We start from the raw sequence: 21121 nt of genomic DNA, 5'->3' as shown, positions 1-21121 counted from the left end.
GCACTGACAATATCTGAACACCCGCGTGCAGCCTGAGGGGACTAGCTCTGGTGGAACTACTTGGGACAAAGTCTTGTGAGTTGCGAGGCAATCAGGTCCTGCTGGCCGTGGTCTCGTTTCTCTTGGCCAGGCCGGGACATCACTCTCTGACGAGGCTAAGTGGTTCTCCAGACGCATGCCAAGGGGCCAAGGCCACGATTTTGCAGTTGCAGGCTCTGAGAGTCAAGATCCTTCTCCACTACAATGGGCTGTGACCTAACACAGGGCCCAAAGCTCAGAGGCCCGCCTGGTGAGGCTGCCCTCTGAGAGGGGGAGTGTACGTACAGGGGGCAGACGTGCTCAGGACCAGGCACCCACAGGCGAAGTGGCCCCTGACGCCATGCCCCCCAAGTCTGCACCCCCCCAATTGTTTGTTTGATTTCCCATTTTGGATCTCCGGTCTCACCCCAGAGAACGCAGATCCTGTATCCTTTCCTCCTTCCACCCCAACTGAAGTTTATTAGGATCAACCCTGGTCCTAAATTCAGACTTTATAAAAATAAATATTTCTGATCTCTCTACAGAACGATGCCAACTGGAAACTGACAAGAATCAGCACCTCTTTGGGACTTCATTTAAAGAACATGCCATGGTTTGCTCTACTAAGGTCTTGAGGGCACTTGCTCACATGATCTCACCCCATGGGGCTTCCTGTGTCCACGTGACCCCAGAAGCTGCTGTGTGCAACAGCATCAGGTTTCTCGGCTAATGCCAGGCCTGCACTCAGAAGAATTAACAGGACCATCTTAAAATACAGACCACAAGAACCACAATGGGAGGGAATATATTTACTTTACGTATAAAGGTTTGCTATTATTAACAAGTTACCACTATTATTTACATGTTTATAAAATGGAAATAAAAATGACATACGTGTTTGGTGCCAAAAGCGGCACATCCAAACTAACATCAGTACAAAAATAAATTTTCAAGCTACGTGTTTTTAAAATAAATGTCATTGAAACAGTAAGGGGAACAAAATCTCTATCAGTCATGTGTTGAAACGCAAACATCATCACAGCAAAGAAGCTCAGGGGCAACAACGAAACCAGTGCCTGCTGGCAGAGGTGCCCCCGGGTTCTCACAGGAACCCTAGCAAACAAATGAGAAACAGAGACGGAAGTTATGTTCCTGAGCTACAGAAGCGTAGAGCCTTCTCAGTGCTGTGAGCTCCGGCCACAGAGGATCCCCGACGGGTGTGCGCTGCGAACTCTCACTAGTGCTCAGCGAGTGGAGTGAGGACAGGGAATCAGAGACAGACAGCTAAGCCCCCTTGTGAGACAGAGAAATCCTATGCTGACAAAGAACAGCGTGCATGAGTCCTTTCTGTCTATCACCAATCCTTGCAGGTCACCTGGCCACAGATAAACAGGGACATGGGCAGAGGGAAAACAAGACATCTGGTTTGGGAGCCCCTGTGCCCACCAGACATGACTCTCAGTGATTTGGGCAGAAATCTGCAGTGTTTCCAGGGTCTCATCCCTTGGTAGATACACACGTGTTCACCCCTGGCAGCAGATCTCATTGGTCAACACAGCTGTGGCCCACCAGGGAAAGCAAAGCCAGCCTGGCAAACCCTCTGTCCACCGTACATGGTACTTCAGCCCACAGTGGCTAATGTTCCTCCTCATTCCCACAAAACTGGGCCAGGACTGTCTGCCTGCTAGAAGTGGCATGCTGGGTCAGGGAGGGAGCTGAGTGAGCAAGGAGCACGGCCCTGCCAACTCCAGCTCTGCCTGGGTGCAGTGCAGCGGGATGCCCACCCGTGCACAAACTCCTGCGGACCCCAGCAGGAAATGCAAACGCTGCAGGGAGTGGGGAGGAAGGGGCTGATGAACGGGCTGCAGCCCCCTTCAGAGCAGCAGAAGGTCCCACACAAGCTGATGCCGGCTCAGCCCCTGGGCACTGGCGGGCAGCAGTGTGGAGGTGAGGGCACCACGCAGTCCCCGCAGCTACAGCCGTGCTCTGCTCACTGGTCCTGGACCTTGGCCCTTTTGGCTTTTAGGGACAGGTGCTACAAGAAAAGAGAAAACACCATAGTTGGGGTTGGTTAGGAAATGAAACCAGACTTCAACGTAATTCCCATCTAAATGACCAAATGGAAGCTTCCATCTGGTCCACACCTTCTCAGTAAATGCTGTGCTCTCAGACTACTCTGGAGGGAAAAAGCCCAAGTGACCATCAAAGGCCACAGGCCTTCAGGAAGCCACAGTAGCCCGAGGCCCAGCCCGCCACAGCTCAACCTGGTCACACAGGGCTCTGCGGGAAGCTGTCAGCGCAACACAGCTCTCCCTCTGCCCTAGGCCACAGGCCAGCACTGCAGCCAAACACCACTGCTCAGTGGACTGGGCTCGAGCTGGATATCACTTCAAGTTTCCACGAACTTCTTGAGAACGATCAAGGAAAGGCATCCTCCCCTTAGGAACAAGGAGACCCATCATTTTATCAAGAGTCCCTCACGAAATCCCTTGCACGTGCAGGCGCAGGGAAGACACAGGAAAAGGACGCCTCCTAGGGACACATTTTCCTCTCACAAGTGTCCACAATATAAATAACACAGGAAGCATAACATTTAATCATGGGCATCACATAATAGGATTGACGGATATAAACATTTTTTACATTCTAAGGTAAAGCCAAAAGTGCCAGAAATCCTACAATAAGCATTTAAGGCAGACTGTAAATATAAGCTTATAATAAAAGATCTCTGTCCACCGACTGAGGTAGCCCTGATACCCACTTAATAATCACAAACAACCAACCATAAGGGATCCCTGACGCGTGCTGCCCTAACATGCAGCAGGATCTCCACACGAGGAAATGCCACACTGACTGCCAGCAGAGCAGGCCTGCCCAGCCTACCACGTTCAGCACCCAAACCCACACAGCCTCGAGACAGCAGTCCCCACCAGCAGCAGAACTGTAGGCTCTAGAAGTATTCAGGGCACAAAAGAAGAGTGCCCCCCAAGCACAATGTACGAGACGACTGAGTGAACAGGACACAGGTCTCAACAAGCTGTTGGAAGTCACTTTCTAACCACTTACACCTGGAAAAGGACCAGCATAGGTTCTTGCAAAGGCCCTGGCTCAGAGGGTTTTCCCCAGATTCCAAAGAATCGGGAAAAACAATTTAAGACTGGAAAGCAAACCTCTGAAGAGGCTACCCTGCTCCTCCCCTCTCCAGCTGTGGGTCTTGCTGAACTTCTGTAAATCCTCTCCCCCATGCACTTCACCCGACGCGACCCCTACGATTAATGTCAGACACCCACAGCCCCAGCTCGGGAATGGGAGATGATGTCATCATGCCTATGGGACCATTTTTGGTGCTCATTTCTGGGAAGAATGTTGAGTATAAACAAAGCCGACTCCAGACCATTTCAGGCCTCTGTACAGGGTGAGAGCAACACTCTGAAAACAGTGGTAATGGAAAGTCACCAAAGGTGCCAGGAACAGAGCCGGGGATGATGTCTGGGCTGTGGATGGTCATGAGGTGCTCCAGTGTCCAGCAAAGGAACATCTACCATAAATGGGCAGCCAAGGGAGATCTGTGCGGCTCCTGGAGAAATCAACTCATTTTGGACAAATTAACAGAAGTGTCTTTGGAATGGCCAAACTGGAGAAACTTGGAGGGGCCAAGTATCTGCAGGGGGTTCAGGGCCCTTGCCTGTATGACCAGGTTGTCGCACTGGGTGGTTTCTAAGGTTCCAGGTGCCATGAGTGGATGAACTCACAAACAGGCACTTGGAGAGAAGAGAAATGCAGAAATTTGGGATTGTCATTTTCTTCAAACTTCTGGAGCAATTTTCTCTCTAACTTTGTGGGTTTGACCTAAAGAAACTGTAATTTTGAGCTGAGAAGGGAAAATGACTCAGCTTCTAGGTTAATTCTGTTCTCTGAGAGTCTAAATGAATCCAGGACAACTTCAAGCTTCTCTTCCTCTCTCGAGCTGCCCTGCGTCTTACCACTTCAGCTAGAGCTCTCAACAGTGGCACCACTCTCCCGCTGTCTAGTTGACATCTCTAATCACTTCTCTTGGACATCTGAAGTCTGCTGCTTTCCAACTGAGAGGTTTTGAGGGAAAAGATTTTCTTTCACATCAGGTTTATTCTTATCAGCCCAATACAGTAAAGACAACACATTCTGCATTTTTTTCAGTCCCTGCAGTTGATCCGGTTTCTGGCTGAAATATCTGTATGAGGATGTGTGAAGAACTATATAGGTTTGAAATCTTTTTTGTTTGATGGGATAAGATTTAAATACTATAAGAAGATTTAAAAAGGGCAATTTCCTTTGACATTGCAGGAAGGGGAGGGATGAGAAGATCTTTCCACTTACAGGGTCACAACTCAAATGTTTCTCAGAGTCGAGCAAGGGAAACAAACAAGTGAAGCAGGACTGTGGCGCCTGGAGGGTGTCACTCACAGCAAGCAGCCACGCCTCCGCCCATCGACTGCTGCCAAGCAGTAACTCAGGCCCAGTGTCAGCAGAGTCAACGTTTCTTTCAAGAGAAAACTGAAGTCCATATTTAATGTGAAATCCTTCAATTTTTAAATGTACCAATCAATCCAAACTTTGGTTTGAAAACACTGCAGTCTGGTTTCAGTCCTGATGCAGTAACAGGTTTTGGACTTCCCTTTGTGTGGTAAGCAATGATAAAACTGCACAGAATATCTGAAGCAACGGTTTTCAGGCACTGGGCAACAGACAGCACAGGGCTGTAATTCTTGAGAAAAAGGAAACACTCCAGGTGAGCTCTGTATTTATCCTGGGTCTCTGCCTGGTCTCTAAACGTTAGCACAGGGAAGTCAACCCTAAATAGAAGACAACAGTGTTCCTTGTTTCTATTGTGTTTGTTTTCTATAGCATTGTTATACTAAGCTGCACATGTGCAGCCAACATTCGACAAGGCTGGCAAAGAACAGCTACAGGGGAGTTGTGTGCTGATGTGGAGGTTCTGGAGGTTTGTACAGTGGAGACACTGGAGTTCTGACCAGCCAGAAAGCAAAGACCTCACTGAACATCCTAGGCACTCACTTGGAACATCAAAAAGGCCATGTCTTAGGAGTAGGGCTACTCTAGATCTGCCCTAGTAAAAACGAAAATCAAGCTTTGGTGGAATTAAACTGATCTGCCAATATTAACTGTCTACTAGAAAAAAACTCAACATTCTTTAAAGAAAAGAACAAAATCCAGACTCTTCACAAGATGGCATCTATACTGTCCAGCATACAACAAACAATTACTAGACAAGAGTAGTAGAAAAATGTGACCAACAATGAGAAGGAAAATCAGTCTAAAGACAGACTAGACCAGTGACAAGAGAGACACTGAATCAGTAGACAAGCCCTTTAAAACAGCTCTTATAAACATGTTCAAAGAACTAAAGAAAAAGATGGACGTAAGGAGTGAATACATGGAGAATCTAAACAGAGAAATAAAAAATTAAAGAAGAACCAAATGAAAACGCTAGAATGGAAAATACAATATCTGAAATGAAATATTCTCTGCATGAGCTTAAAAGTAGATTGGACACTGCAGAAGAAGTGACCAGTGAACTTGAAGACAGGTCAACAGAAACTATCAAAACTGAAGTAAAGAAAAAAAAAAGACCAGAGCCTCAGTGACAAGTGAGACAATATTAATTGCTCTAACACATCTGTAATTGGAGTTCCAGGAGACAGAGAGACATTGGAGCAAAAAGAATATTTTAAGGCATTTCTATGCCAAATTTCCCAAATGTAATAAAATTAAACTTCAGCCCACAGATCCAATAAGCTCAATGAATCCCAAGCAGGAAAATCACAATGAAAAGCACATCATAGGTCAAAGTGTTGACAAACCAAAGACAAAGGAAAAAAAATCTTAAAAGCAGCCAGAGAAAAAACACACATTACATACAGAGGAACAACAACAAAAATGACTGCCGACTTCTCACAGAAACAACTCAAACCAGTGACATAAACTCTTTTTAAAGTGTTAAAAGGAAAACAAAAAACAAAAAAACTTTTTCAACCCAGAATTCTATATACAGAAAAAATATCTCAAAAATGAAGATAAAATAAAGACATTTTCAGATAAATGAATGCTGAGAGAATATTTCACCAGCAGACAAACACTAAAAGATATTGAAGGAAGTTCTTCAGGCTAAAGAGAAAAGAAACTTGGGATCTACCCAAAGGGATGAAGAATGACAGAAATGATAGATGTGTGGGTGACATAAAATACTTTTTTTTCTTGTTTCTTAATTTCTTTAAAAGACAATTATTTAAAACTAGAATAACAACAGTAATTGTGGAAATAAAATATATGTAGAAATAAAATAGAGAAATATGTAGAAACAAAATATATGACAACTTATGTAGGAATAAAATATGACAAAACATTACAAATAAAAGATCTAGAAATAAAATATGACGTCCAAATAAAATATATGACAATATGTAGAAATAACATTAACATATACATAATGTACACACAATAACATGTAGAAATAAAATAGATGACAACAACAGTACAAAGAATGGCATGAGGGAAATGAAATATACTGTTGTAAGTTTCTTATATTATAAACTAATATAAGTAGTGTAATACTAACTCAAGGTTAATGGTGATGAATTAAGAATATATATTATAATCCCTTAGAGCAATCACAAAAAATAAAACAAGAAGTAAAAAAAGCTGCTAGAAGAGAGAATGAGGAATACAAAAAATATTAATTCAAAAGTAGGCAATAAAAAAGGAACAAAAACTAAATCAGACTAATAGAAAACAAGTTAAGATGGCAGACTTAAATCTAACAATAATTACATTAAATGTGATCGCACTAAACATCCCAATTAAAAATACAATGAAGGGGCCGGCCCCGTGGCCGAGTGGTTAAGTTCATGCGCTCCACCTTGGCGGCCCAGGGTTTCACGTGGCACCGCTCATCAAGCCATGCTGAGGCGGCATCCCACATGCCACAACTAGAAGGACCCACAAGTAAAAATATACACCTATGCACCGGGGGGCTTTGGGGAGAAAAAATAAAAATAAAAATCTTAAAAAAAAAAAAAATCTATAAAAACACAATGCAGACCAAATAGAGTAAGTCTATGGGCTGCATGTAGCCAGGAAGTTTGTGAGCTCTGATTCACTCATTTTCATGCCAGCCTTCCAAATATAACCACCACTCAATTAAAAATCTTGTTAAAAGAATGTACGGCCTTTTTTTTTTTCTTTCCCAACAAATGGACCGTTTTTTGTAAAAGTGAAGAACACAAAACCATGACCCTGCTCTACCAGGCTCACCACCCTGCTCGTCCCGCACGTGGGCCAGCCATGGAAGAAAAGTGCAGTATAGACACCATAATGCTGGCGCTCGGCATCACCCACCACTGTTTAAACTACCCTGGGTTTAAGCTTGCACACCTGTTTATGTCCTTTGTGAGGCAGTCCTCATCAGAGAATACCTGCGCCACTCCTTGTGAACATGGTCCAAAGCGTGATATAATTTCTTCTGAAATGGTTTAGAAGAGCAGAGGGAGAGAGGAAGAGCTGAAGATACATTCTCCTTTTTGTCTTACAAGTTGGAGGGATTTATTTTTAAAGGCACTTCACTGTGAGCAGATGGTAATGCCTTTATCCAGAATGGTGTGAAGACGTGGTAATGGCCTTCTCACCCTATGCACTACTGGGGGGACAAATTTAGGGCACTAAGTTGGAGAATAAATGCGTATTTAAAAATACGAAGAGGCAGGTAGCAGGTGGTTTTGGGGGACGGGCTCCATTCATTCCTACCGTTCCTTGTTGATAAAAGTGTGGAGCCAGCTCCAACAGCCAAGCGGATTCAACAGCAGTCACATCTCTCATATAATACTTGGAGGTTTGTATAACTTCATTGTAGATAACCCTAAAACAAGAAAGAAACATGAGCTAACTTCCTATATCTCATGATGAAAGTCAAAACCCACAACAATTAGAGATGGTGAGTTTTTTCCCTTTATCTTTAACAGGTTTCTATCCTGTCTACTGGGCATTAGACTAAACAAATGCCATTTCTGTTGCTCACTTAAGCCTCTTGACCTGAGTGGTGGGTAACAGTGTGTCCAATTTACAGGATTTCCAGAATATCTCAGTTATCCACACAGGACTTTCTGGATCCTTAGTCTGCATTTACAGAACTCTGAACAGAGCCTAATGATTGTACCAGAAAATGCAAAAATACCAGCAAAGGCTTGCCTTATTCTGAAAGGGGCTGGGAACTAATTGGAAAGAGACACAAGGGAACTTTCCAGAGCGATGAAAACATTCCGTATGTTATTGGGAGCGTGGGTTACATGGGTGTACACAGCTGTCAATACTCCTTCACTGTACATAAATTATACCTCTATTTAAGGAAAAAAAGGCTTGCCTGAGGCTGTTTAACAGATAGCAAAGAGCCCAGAAGACCATTTCAAATCCCCAGATTTTAGGAGTGCATATACTAGACACAGGCATTAGTTTCTGAGCTATCTGAGGTGCTGATTCGGAGCTTCCCTCATAACTGTAAACACACCAGCCACACTGCCGCTGTCCACCCACTGAAGCCAGTGAACGAGTCAGCCGATGAAGGTCAGACCCAGAGACAGGTCCCTCTGCAGAGAGGCTGCAGGGGGAGGGACTGGCTTCACCACCTTAACGCTATGGATCTGCCTCAAGACTGGCTCTACTTCCACCATTCTTTCTTTGCCCTTCAAGGCCCCTTGGGAATGAAGCAGGAAAAAGAAAAGTCTTTTTCTTTTAAGCAACTCTCAAATTCAGTCATCCCAAAGTCAGCAAACCCTTGGAAAAGGATCCAGAACCAAGGTTTGGCTTCCCTCGTCAACTTACCCTGCACACTAAAGGCCATCGGGTAACGACTGTGAACCCAGAACTGAGGAAGTCTCTCTCCAGCTAAGAAGCTTCCAGATCTGTGCTGGTTACAGGATAAAGTCTAATTCCTTGGTCTAGGGAAATAGATCTCCAACTTCGACAACCATCCAAATCACCTGGAGGGCTTCTTAAAATAGACTTCTGGCCCACTCCCAATTTCTGATCCAGCAGGGCTGGGCCTGGCCCAAGGATGTACATTTCTAACAAGTTTCCAGGTGATGCTGATGCTGGCAGTCTGGGGAGCACACTTTCAAAACCACTGGGCTAGAGGACCAACTGTCTTCTGATGGACCCTTCTGCCCTCTGATTTTATCTACCATTATCTCCCCTGGCCCTCTCCACACATATTTTTTTTCCCGGGGCTTTTCCATCTATCTGTGGTAAAGAACCAGTCGTTGTTTTTAAAGTTTCCAATCCATTGTAGATCAATATTCTTGCAAAATACAATATAAAAGAATTATTAGAAAAATAAAATTTTAAAAAAAGACACACAAAATACAAAGCCAAATTTTTCATTGACAATTTGGACAGATATAAACTTATCAAAATTCTCTAAAAAGGTCTAAATGCCTATTCTCAGCTTCAGTACTTACCTCCTCCTTCTGGAGGAGTGTCACAGACTCACACCTTGTCATGGACGACCCTCTGGGCAGCCCTGGGCCAGCCACACCAACGACTCCCCCTTTCCCAAAGACGTGAGGTTCTTTTGCATTCCCCCGGCTTTGCCCCTGCTATTTCCTCAGTCTAGTTCCTTCGCATCCTTTTCTGCCTGAAAACTCCTATTCCCTGGTCCAGAGCGAATGTCATCTATGTCATCTCCTCCATGAAGCCGGCCCTGCCTCTTCCTGGCACGTGAGGCGCCCACCTCAGCCCTTTATATGCCCCTCTACCAAAGCCCTTCTCCTAAGGTCCTGGAGTCTGTTTGTGTCTCTCTCTCCTTTAGGACTGTGAGCGGGGCCTGACTTTATCTCCGCATAGCTGGGTCCAATACAAGGTTTAACTTCTAGCCCGAGGGCAAAAAATGAATGCTTGCTGAGTAGCCGAGTGAGTAGAGGAGTATCACCATTCGCTTAAGGAGCTCTTTGATAGAGCAGAAATTCTAAAGACAACTGAGTATAACAAAGTCAACAAACGTGCACTGGGCACCTGTATTCCAGGCACTGTGCCGGGCACGGGGGCCCAGAGATGGACCAAGAGCTAGGCCTTGCCTTCAGTTCAGTCACAAGGCTAAGCAGCAGGAGAGTGGCTTACCAGCGAGGCGGCTTCTCGGCATAGAGGACTGACGCAGGGTGGATGTGTAGTTCATGATCGTCACGGATAGTCCTTATAAAACAGAATTTTGTCTGAAGTACATGTTAAATACTGACAGCAAGACTTTCCCACAGACCTGTTTAATGTTATCAAAAAATGCCTGCAGATCGTACTTTACACGAAGAAAACTATTCTCTCCATCTTCTCTTGTGCCTTTATTGAGCTCTCTTCCACTGCCTCCCCAGAAGTCAAGAGTAAATCACGCAAAAAAAAGGAGAGAAGAAAAGCAACAAGTGGACCTTCAGAAAAGCAATTGAGAAATATATTGCTCTGCCAATGTTTAGGTTTATCTTCTGCAGGTTCTCTTTCAAAACAATTTCCTTAGGGACAGAAATAATATACATGATTACTTCTACACATTTTTCTATTAAACAAAGTTAAACACTAAAGACAAAGACTCTGGGGGAGACAATGATAGGGAAAAAGAAAATACTGGACTACCCATTTCTCTGACACAGTATTTCAAATTCCAACTCAGATTTGACTCAATTTAATTAAAAAAATATTTACTGAGGACACAACTGTTGGTAAGATCAGATCACAAGAGAACATTAATAGGTCAAGATGTCACTGCCCAAACCAGGGATGTGCGTGTCAGGACAGTGCTTCAAGCGCCACGACGAGCTCCCCCAACTCGGCAACAAAGCCAGCGCCCAGGGCCCCGGCTGTCCACCAGGTGGCCTGAGCTGACTGACAGTGAACTTTGTCTCAAAGGGACTGACTGGCTGTGAAGCCTGTTATGTAGCCTATATTTTTGTTGAGGACACTGCAAAAGAATTTTTAAATGCTAGTAGAAATTTCTAATTAACACTCTTGAGAAGAGTGGGGCAGTCAAAATGACAACAAAATCACAGTACTCGCTGGAGAAGATTACAGGCCTCTCCAGAGCTGCCTCAAACATGCACAGCTCAGTGTTGGGAGGGAGAGCTCATGCGATGGGGAACAGAATCATGATACTGACAGGCTACAATATCTGGCCTGGAGTAACAAAGAGAACATACCAGAGATAAAGATAAACTGCTATACCTAGGTTCCAACAGTCAGCTAGTAGGATACTAGACGGAGGAGACCTCGCTGCCAAAAAAACAAACAAAAAAGCTCAATGCCACCGTGAACTTGTTAACAAAACCCAGTGTCCGGGACAGGGCCATCACGCTTACCTCCAGGTAAGAGGACTAATATTTTCTGAGGGTAAAAAGCTAGTGACAGAACAATACACGGAGGAAATCCAAAGAAAAGCTGTGATAAACCTTTTGATTGTTCCCTTATTAAAGAGCAGTTATGGTCGCTGCACTTTACATAGGCTACCGAGAAGTTACAAGACTCGAGGGAGCTGAGAGACAGAAAAGAGAGACTAGAAGTAACAATTCAGAGACCTGGAAGGATTGAGTTTGGAGAAAAGAAGGCTAAGCTACGTATAGGCTTCTACTGTATCTGAATATACTAAAGGTTATCAGGAGGGCATCACTGATCAGGGATTTTCTATGCCTAGAAAATGGAACTGGAAGAAACAGGCTAGTCTGCAGCAGGAGGTACATCCAGCACATGAAGAAACACTTGCCAACATCCAAAGACACCAAATGTGGCCACAATGTATGAGGGTAAGTGGTGGCTTCAGTCCCACGGGTCTCTAAGAATATAATGAACTACCCCATGGCAAAAGCTGTCCTCCTCTAGGAAAGATCATCTTTAATGGTTCCTTCTGGGTCTTTTATTCTATTATTAGAACAGAAATATTACCAGCCTCCAGACTTGTAATTGTCATCCTTCTACAACATGTGGACAGGCTGAATATTTGAGAATCATTTCTACAAAGCTAAGATATTTTTCTGGGGCCGGCCCAGTGGCACAGCGGTTAACTTTGCATGTTCCACTTTGGCGGCCCAGGGTTCGCCGGTTCGGAACCCAGGTGTGGATCGACGCATTGCTTGGCAAGCCATGCTGTGGCAGGCATCCCACATATAAAGTAGAAGGAGATGCGCATGGATGTTAGCTCAGGGCCAGTCTTCCTCAGCAAAAAGAGGATTGGCAGCAGATGTTAGCTCAGGGCTAATCTTCCTCAAAAAAAAAAGATATTTTGCTTAAAGCTGTATAGCTAACCTCAACTCACCTTTGGAAGGAGGCATCATACAAATAAAGAAAAATTATTTAATTTCATCTCTCTCCTTTCCCTGCACATCAGCCTTCTATGGGGTTTGGACCATTTTTAAGATTTCTCCTTCAACAAATGACTTCACAAGTATCATGTTACCTATAAGCTCCAGTAGAATGAAACCTCGCAGCATTTGCAAAGAATCCCGAAACAATGCACCTCAGAACCGGGTCTGGATCACCTACACAAGGGAGTAAACAGAGTGATGGGTGAGACCCTTGGCTGCCCCATGCTCTGCGTGCTCAGGCCCCACCGGAGCTCGTGCTGTGAGGCCCAGCCCCAGGCTGCCTCGAGCCACATCGAAACCGTTTCCTGAATCAGCACCAGTGCATCCCAGGGCTGGATGCCTGCCCTGGCACCATCTATGGAGGTCCCACCCTCCCACAATGGCTGCTGGAGGGAACATGCTGCATGTTCCTTTAACTTGGGACCCCCAAACCCCCTTGGGCCACAGATGACCAGGCCAAGGCTGGGAACCAGAAGCTAAGAGAGCATTCCATAGACTGGACAGTGACCCAGGAACTCCATTTTAGGAGAGCACCTTGTGGGAATGATGTTCTTTCCGTAAGACACAAACCGGACACTAATGCTGCAACATTATTTCTGTAGTAATAAGCTACAGTGTGTAATTCTTCAAAATTTTCAAATGTTCCATTTCAATTGGTCTATGTTGCTACAGTAAACATTTTCCAAGGATAAAGCCTTCCCATTTATTAGACGATTTCCATAGAATACATTCCAAATCACTGTGCAAAAGGATAATGTCATTTATATGGCTAAGGACATACCGCATTTCATCAATTCTAAGACTCATTCTTTTTTTACACTTTAACTCAATGAAATCAGGACAGCATTTTATAATTATAATTGGCAGCATTTTTTCTTTCTTAGCGGTACACAAAATAATGGAGTGTCTTACAAATGATGGCATCTTAGATCTAATGAAATATAGTATGTTGGCAAATAAGTTCCCAAAAGGTGGTATAATTTACAAAGTCATCAACAATGTATGAGAAAGTCAGTTTCGCTGCATTCTTACCAGCAATGCTTTGGCACAAAGGTGCCCCTTTTCTTACTGTACATTTATTTGATTACTATCTGTATTTCTCCTCTTGTGAATTTTCTGTTCCATTCCTTTGCCCATTTATGAACTTAGAAACTAGTGTTTTTCTTCATACATTAAATGAACTCATTCCATAGTAAAGTGCTAAATTTTCATCTCTTACGTCTGCTGAGAATATTTTTCACTATTTGCTTTTTTTCTTTAACATCCACAAGTTTTAAATTTGCATGTAATTTACTGTTTCTATGATTTTTTCTGTTATTGCTAAGCACAAAGTTTTGCTACTTGCTAAGCACAAACCTCAGGTCTACACTTTTAACCAGGATCTGATTCAAGAGTCAGTCCCTTTTCTCCAACTGTCCGAAAGAAATTTCCATGTAGAACATGCATTCTTACCAGGGTGACATCACTTCCAAAGTGGGGAGAATTTGCTCTTGGGGGCGGAATAGGGGCGAAATCTTAGATATTACAATGGCTGTGGCCCTCCAAAACTCAACCCTACCTTGTAAACTCTTATTCCTTAGTATTTCATTTCTCTCGTTAGGAAGAATTTAAATTTATGTAATTTTTCTCCTGGGAGAGAGGTTGATAATGAAAAACAGGTTAAGAAACACAGATGCAGAAGCATGGCTGTCATCTATCTGCTGGGTGACAGGCACTCAATCAGCTTCTCCCTAATTAGCTGCCCTTGTAAGCTTCCTGTTCCTATCAATGACACCAACTCTACCCAATCACCCAGTTTTTGACTCTTCCCTCTCTTGTGAGCTTATTCATTCATCAATATTCTCTGAGCATCTAATATGCTCCTCACTGCAAGCACTCATCTCTAGGTCCCTGCTGCCTCGCATGCCCTCTGCCACTGTTTTCTAACGAGCCAGTCCTCCAATGTTTGCCTGGGTTTCTGCCACCACTCAAGGCCCGCCGTGAGACCTCCCAGGCCAGGACCACTGCATCCCTTCTTCCCTGCCTTCCTGCGACATCTGCCATTGCTGTCTGCCACAACTACACAAGTGTCTACTTGTTTAACTCCTAAGAGGACAGATAATCTTACATGTAGTAGTTTGTCTGTCTGTGTGAATCTCTGCCTTCGCTCCACTGTTTCCTGGAGTAAGAACCACATCTTCATCTTTTTGTAGTCACTTGCTCTTAGTATAACGGCAAAATAAGGCCTGAGTTCGAGTTCTGACTCCACCATATACTCACTGTGTGACCTTCAGCAAGGTACTCTTTGCCTCAGACCATTTCCCTCATCTATAAAATGGAGATAATAGCAGCATGTATTTCACTGGATTGTTGGAGCATTAAATGAATTATCATATGAAAACACTCGGAACACTGCCTGGCCTGTGATGGGCACTTAAGAAATGTTAGCAAGTACTAGCGGTGCTGAGTGTGGCAGAGTGCCTGGCACATAGTAGGTATTCAAAACACAACTGCCGAATGCATGAGCAGATGGTCACTTCCTCCAAAGTGTGGATGCTAAGTCACACAGATCTGGCTCTGCTGAACACCAGCCATGCCGTCCTGACCCAAATTTGACTTCTCCCCAGGACTTTTGATTCATCCGTGAAATAAAGATAACATCACTGACACCTCGTAGAGTGGGAGATGGAGAAAATATTTGTAGAACCCCTGCCACGGTGCACCTAGTGTGTCTGCAACTAATGGTAGGCACCGTCACTGCTGGAGGCGAGAGACTCAGTCTTCCACAGCACTGTCTACTCCAGCAACTGCCTAGGCTCAACACACAGACTATATCTGAAACTACCATGTAATTTATACGTGATAGCCATAAGTATTGTCCACATCAAAGTAATTTTTCCTGCAAAGCCTACATGGGAAAATTAACTACATAAGGTGCAATGATGTGAACGTTAACGATTCTTAGATGTTATCAGGGCTTATCAAACTTTTTTAGTAAGAATAGCCCTCAGAAATGAAAATGGAGGGGCCAGCCCCGTGGCTGAGTGTTAAGTTCGCGTGCTCCACTTCGGCGATCCAGGGATTCTCCGGTTCAGATCCTGAGTGTGGACATGGCACCGCTCATCAAGCCATGCTGAGGCGGCGTCCCACATGCCACAACTAGAGGGACCCACAACTAAAAATGCACAACTATGTACCAGGGGGGTTTGGGGAGAAAAAAGAAAAATAAAATCTTTTAAAAAAAAAGAAAAGAAAGAAAAATGGACCTCTTTGGGAAAATATGCTACTTTTACATGCAGCTTTTCATTGACACAGGCAACTCAAAACGTGAGCCCAGATTAGGCAGAGTCCACTGTGCTGCCTCGTGCCGGCCCCACATGAGAACTTTCAAGAATGCAATGAAACAGAGAAAAGAAAGGGATGCCACCCGACGTGGCAGTTTACTCTCACCTTCACTAGATGTCTTGGGCACTTGGAACTTGACAAGAAGCTTTTTCAGTTGTTCTCTCACTGTCACAGCTCTGACAAGACCCTTGTAATTCAGGAAATGTTCCTGACACCACTGAGAATTCTTATTGTGCTGCAGAACAACCCAGAGAGGGAGAGTGAGACAAACACAGCAATGTTCTCGACTAAGGCTGTCTTGTGAAGATCATTATTTTCTCTTCCACCATTTGCTTAGTCAACGGGACAAGATCTTCAGATGGTAACTGGCCCTTTTTTGCCCCATCTCTCTGAACAGATGTGACAACCATGCTCACTATCTGACCGCTCTTTGGTCTCACTCTCTGCTCTAAAAGGCAAATGAGAACTTAATGACAAGCAGAGTTGATTTCACTGTTAACTATCTGCAAGCAGCAAACTGTCAGAAAGAACCATTCCCTGCCATTCTTTGTAAATCGACTTTCTTTCATCAGTGGCCTTGAGTTTATCACTTTATTAGACTACAGGCAAGGAATACGACACTTGCCAATTTAGAAATAATTTGCAAATTACTATTATTTATTCCCAAAGTACGATTTTTCTATCAACAGTGTTTAATTTTGTTCTATATTCTTAAGTATGACCATTATGTCTTAGACTAAATTATTGCTGCGGGAATGTACCTCTGAAATCATGTTCCAAGCCAGGGAGGAAAGTGTTTTAAATAAGAAAGTGTCGGTCACAGAGGGTTTTCCAAGAAGGCAAGTACAGACTAACACAGCGTACACCTGGACCCGCGTTCTAGGAGCAGAGGAAGCCGCAGACGGGAGATGGGGCACTGTGCTTCTACAAAGGAACCTGAACCGATTTAAACCCTAATTAATAATCTCAAGAAGAGATCAGGTTTTACTGAAAACTGTTCATCAACTGAATAATCTCCTGCACATCTCCAGCAAAGCAAAAGTTTAGGATTTCTCCTCTTCTAAGAAAGAATTTAAGAAATGAATACAAGACACTGAACCCTGAAACATCTCATCTCCCCCTCACACCATCTCCTCTCTGTGAGAAGTTTCTCCTTTCACGGTTTTCATCATCTTTAGATCTCTCTTTTTAGCAGTTTTTAGTGAGAACTTTAAGCTGTATTATTTGCTTAGTTTTATAGAATACTAAGAACAACAAAAATTGCGCCAGCCTAGTGGTCAAAGTTCAGCATGCTCTGCTTTGGCAGCCCGGGTTCAGTTCTCAGGCGCGGAACCATACCACTCGTCTGTCAGTGGCCATGCTGTAGTGGTGGCTCATATTAAAATAAAAAGAGGAATATTGGCAACAGATGTTGGCTCAGGGCAAATCTTCCTCAGGAAAAAAAAAAAATTTAACGTTACCTATGGCTAAATATGGGTAGGGTATGTGAACATATATGGATCCTCACTAAGCGTCTTCTCATGGCTTGTCTGGCAGCTGGAGGAGCAGTGGCTATGTGCAGCCTCCAACTCATATTAACAGCTTTGAAGATTCACCTCAAGACTACGAGTTACTCTCAGCCTTGTTTACTCACAGAAAATATAACAGAACTTCCTATTCAAATGTTGGACAGTGTTGTCCAGCAACACTGGGTTGGCGCGAGACAGAGCGAGGAGACCAACCACTGGCCTGCTGCTGGTGGGCCGCATCTCTAGGCAGGGAGAACCAAGAAACGACTCCTGTGTCCTTCCAGGCGAAAGTGCACCACAAACTCAGGCAGGGGGCCCAACCCACGGATTAGAAATACTGGCAATAAGTCCAATAGGAAATAAAGAGGCCTCTTGGCCATTCCTTCATAAACTGAACTTTCACGTCGAGAGTGCGGGTGTGTGCAGGGGCCTTTGCAGTGGGTGCTGTCTTACTTTGATAAATGCTTCATACACGTTGAGCATAGTGAGATGATCACCCTCCTCCACAGCAAATTTTCGGTGCACTCGAATCTGTAAAGAACAAAGAGACGTTTAGAAGCTGACGCCTGTGAGCCTCTTGCACACGATGAATAGCTCATGGCCTGTAGAGTCAGAAAGACGTGGTTTGCACCATTCTAGCTCTGCCATTACCTAAAAGACCTCAGATTGGTTACTGAACCTTTCTTGGCCTCAGTTTCCTTATCTGTAAAATCAAGATACTAAACCTATCAAGATGGCCGTGGGATGAAGATACTTCACTGTAAAGTACCTGGCACAGGTATTAGATAAAGGCTGGTGTTCTTACCTCTCTCCTCCTCTAGGCAGTCAATATCATCCCTTTCAGAAGAACTCCTCCCAGCCCCAAGAGAATGTCAGCTCCAGGAGGACTGGCGGCCAGCTGCCTGGCGCATGGCAGACACTCCGTATTCCTAGGCTACAATTCTTGCAGACCCATGCCTGAATGTTTCTTCCCGTAAGATCCTGGGCAGCGCCGTCTGCTCCCATGGGTTAAAGGAGCAGCATACAGAGTATACGCACAAGCACACAAATATACTTACTAACTTCAGAATTTTTTCCTTGCATCAAATACCACATAATTAATCTTCCTTCCTTCCTCCCATTCATTCAATAACAGACACTGAGCATCCACGATAGGTTGGCACTGTTCAATGCATGTGGGATAGAACAGTGAATAAAACAGTGGTGGGAGAAACAACAAACAAGATAAAGAAATAAAATATATACCATATCAGGTGGGAAGAAGTGCTGGAGGAGAAAAACGAAGCAGGGATGGGGACGGAAGGAGAGGAGATATGCTGCAATTTTAGACAGAGCGGTCAGAACTTCAGTTTCTGCATCTTGAAAATGAGCTTGCCCGTCCTGAGGGAGGATTGTTAAAAAGGCTAATGGAAAAGTAAACAGAGGCCGGCCTGGTGGCATAGTGACTGAGTTTGCACACTCCGCTTCAGCGGCTTGGGGTTTACAAGCTCAGATCCTGGGCGCAGACCTGCATACCACTCCTCAAGCCACACTGTGGCAGGATCCCACATACAAAACAGAGGAAAGCTGGCACACATGTTAGCTCAGGGACAATCTTCCTCAAGCAAAAAGAGGAAGACTGGCAACAGATGTTAGCTCAGGGCCAATCTTTCTCATCAAAAAAAGAAAAAAGAAAAGCAAGCAAACAAACAAAAATGGAGAAAATGGACATAACCACCCAGGCACAGAGGCAGGAAAACTATGTGACCTATAATTATACAATTGTCAAGGAAGACAACAATCCATAAGAAAGTTTCTCTTCCCCCTGCCACACATGCAGATCCAGCCCCTCAGTGCGCGAGGCTGCTGCTTCTCTGACCCTCTGACAGGAAACGGCTGAGGACTCATCCCCGACCTGCCTCTCTCACTGAGCCTCATCTCCATGTGCTTGTCAACAGCCTAACTTCCTTCACGGTCTTCCCAGCATTCACTCTTTCAATCATCACTGATACCTGGACCTTAGGCAGGGCCTTGTCATCAATTTGGAGAGCCCGGCCCGGTGGTTTAGTGGTTGGGTTCACACACTCCACTTTGGTGGCCCAGGGTTAGCAGGTTTGGATCCCAGGCACAGACCTACATACTGTTCGTCGAACCATGCTGTGGCAGTGTCCCACATGCAAAGTGGAGGAACAGTGGCATTGATGTTTAGCTCAGGGCCAATCTTCCTCACAGAAAAAAAAAATTGGCTTGGAAATTTCCCCTCCAACACCACCACCAGCAGCCCTGCTGTGTGTGCTTGGGCATCGCACAAGCACTAGTCGTGCTTACACCACTACTGTGCCCACCCAGGTTGCTCCCAGGGTGGCCTGAAGGACAATCTCCCCTACGGGAAAGTCAGTAGGGCAATGGTTAAGATTTAGGGCTCTGGACTGTGAAAGCCAACTCCACTATGGCTGTGCAACCACGAATGAGTTAACCAACCTCTCTGTGCCTCCATCTCTAAAAATAATAGTATGTATCTTCCAGGTTTATGGTGAAGATAAAATGAAATGCTGCACATAAAATATATGGCAGGACGTCAGGTTCACGGCAAACACTCGAAATGTAAGCTGATACGATCTGCACGGCTCTGTTGTCAGCAGTCCCTGTGCAGTTTGAAGAAGGAAAGCCCAAAGTGAGAGAGACTTGTATGACAGCTTGGGGAGAAAGCTGGACTTACTGCCTGAGACTTCTGGTTTGAGGGGACCACAAAGATATTCTGGATCTGCATCATGGCTGCGATGCTTAGAATTTCCTGAGAACAGCCAAAATTTCCTACAAAACAAAAAGCATGTTCGATTTCAAACACAACATGTCAATGAGAAGTGACAGACACCTTCGACATTCTCCTTGTACCATAAACTACTGTAAACTAAGACCGTATACTTACTTTAGTTTGATGTGTAAAGGCTGTAACATGTAACACTTGCCCCTGGCAAATGGAAAGTCCCATCCACGGTGCAGATGCATGGAGGCCCGGCAGGACCCCTAGAAAGGAGCTGCTATTCCCCTTGCAGCTGCAGCAACCGACGGACTCTGGCTGTGTGCCAGTCTGGCCCCGCCACTAAGGGCAGGTCAGCTCCACACTGGCTCCCTCCTCTCATGCGGACACTCAGAGTCCTGGTGGAAAGCCCGGGAAGGTAAGCGGGCAGGGAACTCGTGGTTGTGTCCCTTCTGCTGTTTCTCTGCTCCTGGACCCTTGTAAGGTGGCCTCCCTCTCAACAGGGTTCATCTCAACGGGCGAGCCCGAGGCATAACTAGAACAAGAAAGAACTCTGCGGGCTGCTGCGGACGCACCTGGGAACAGCGTCTGCAGCCATCAGCACTCGGCGCACGAGACAGGCAGGGCGGACGCACTGCCCGTCCTACCTCGCCCCAGCTCCCTGCCTCAGGAACGATGGACTCCCCCAGTCCCAAACTTAGAGGCCTGTTGCTCAGTGTAAGCCTAGGGCCATTTGGTTGTTCCAAAACACAATTATAGCTAACTTGCGCCGGTTTAGTCTGAAATACAGCTTTGTAAATTGCCAGTGAATGGAAAAGTTAGACAAAAGGAAAAACATTAGTATTTCCTTTCCTGGGTGGAGGGACACAAACTATACTCTCTGGATGATTTTGACGTCAAAGTATGAAAAGATCTCCATGTTATACACTTTTATCCCTTAATTCATATGCTCACAAAAATCTGAAGGTGCCAGAGAAGTTGGGACCTTGTGCACTGGTGGTGGGAATACAAAATGGTGTAGCCACTGTAGAAAATGGTATGGTGAGTTCTCAAAAAACTAAACATAGAATTATCAGATGATCCAGCCATTGGACTCTAAGTAAACACCCAAAAGAAGTGAAAACAGTGATTTGAACAACATTTGTGCA

The 21121-nt window shown here is 44.7% G+C and overlaps 1 protein-coding gene across 5 annotated transcripts in view; it reads right to left on the bottom strand.

Annotated features, from left to right (window-relative positions):
* Window positions 1-809: 809 nt before the first annotated feature.
* DHX35 (DEAH-box helicase 35) overlaps window positions 810-21121 on the bottom strand; it is a 67638-nt gene continuing 47326 nt past the window's right edge. For 2 of the 5 annotated variants that reach the window (XM_014847200.3, XM_044748189.2), the window contains 8 exons: window positions 19932-20026; window positions 17687-17764; window positions 15831-15960; window positions 12494-12575; window positions 10183-10254; window positions 7819-7930; window positions 7450-7537; window positions 810-2053 (listed from right to left, as the gene is read on the bottom strand). In XM_014847200.3, the coding sequence (XP_014702686.1) occupies window positions 7454-7537; window positions 7819-7930; window positions 10183-10254; window positions 12494-12575; window positions 15831-15960; window positions 17687-17764; window positions 19932-20026 (653 nt within the window). In that variant the 3' untranslated portion in view covers window positions 810-2053; window positions 7450-7453. Of the gene's footprint in view, window positions 2054-7449; window positions 7538-7818; window positions 7931-10182; window positions 10255-10422; window positions 10563-12493; window positions 12576-15830; window positions 15961-17686; window positions 17765-19931; window positions 20027-21121 lie in introns of those variants that run through there. The other 3 variants (XM_014847201.3, XM_070485931.1, XM_044748192.2) reach the window with 2 other exon arrangements.

This window comes from Equus asinus, chromosome 15 (assembly GCF_041296235.1).
Source record: "Equus asinus isolate D_3611 breed Donkey chromosome 15, EquAss-T2T_v2, whole genome shotgun sequence".
Lineage (NCBI taxonomy): Eukaryota > Metazoa > Chordata > Mammalia > Perissodactyla > Equidae > Equus > Equus asinus.
Note: the sequence above shows the minus strand (reverse complement) of the source record. Positions and strands in the feature narration are given on the sequence as shown.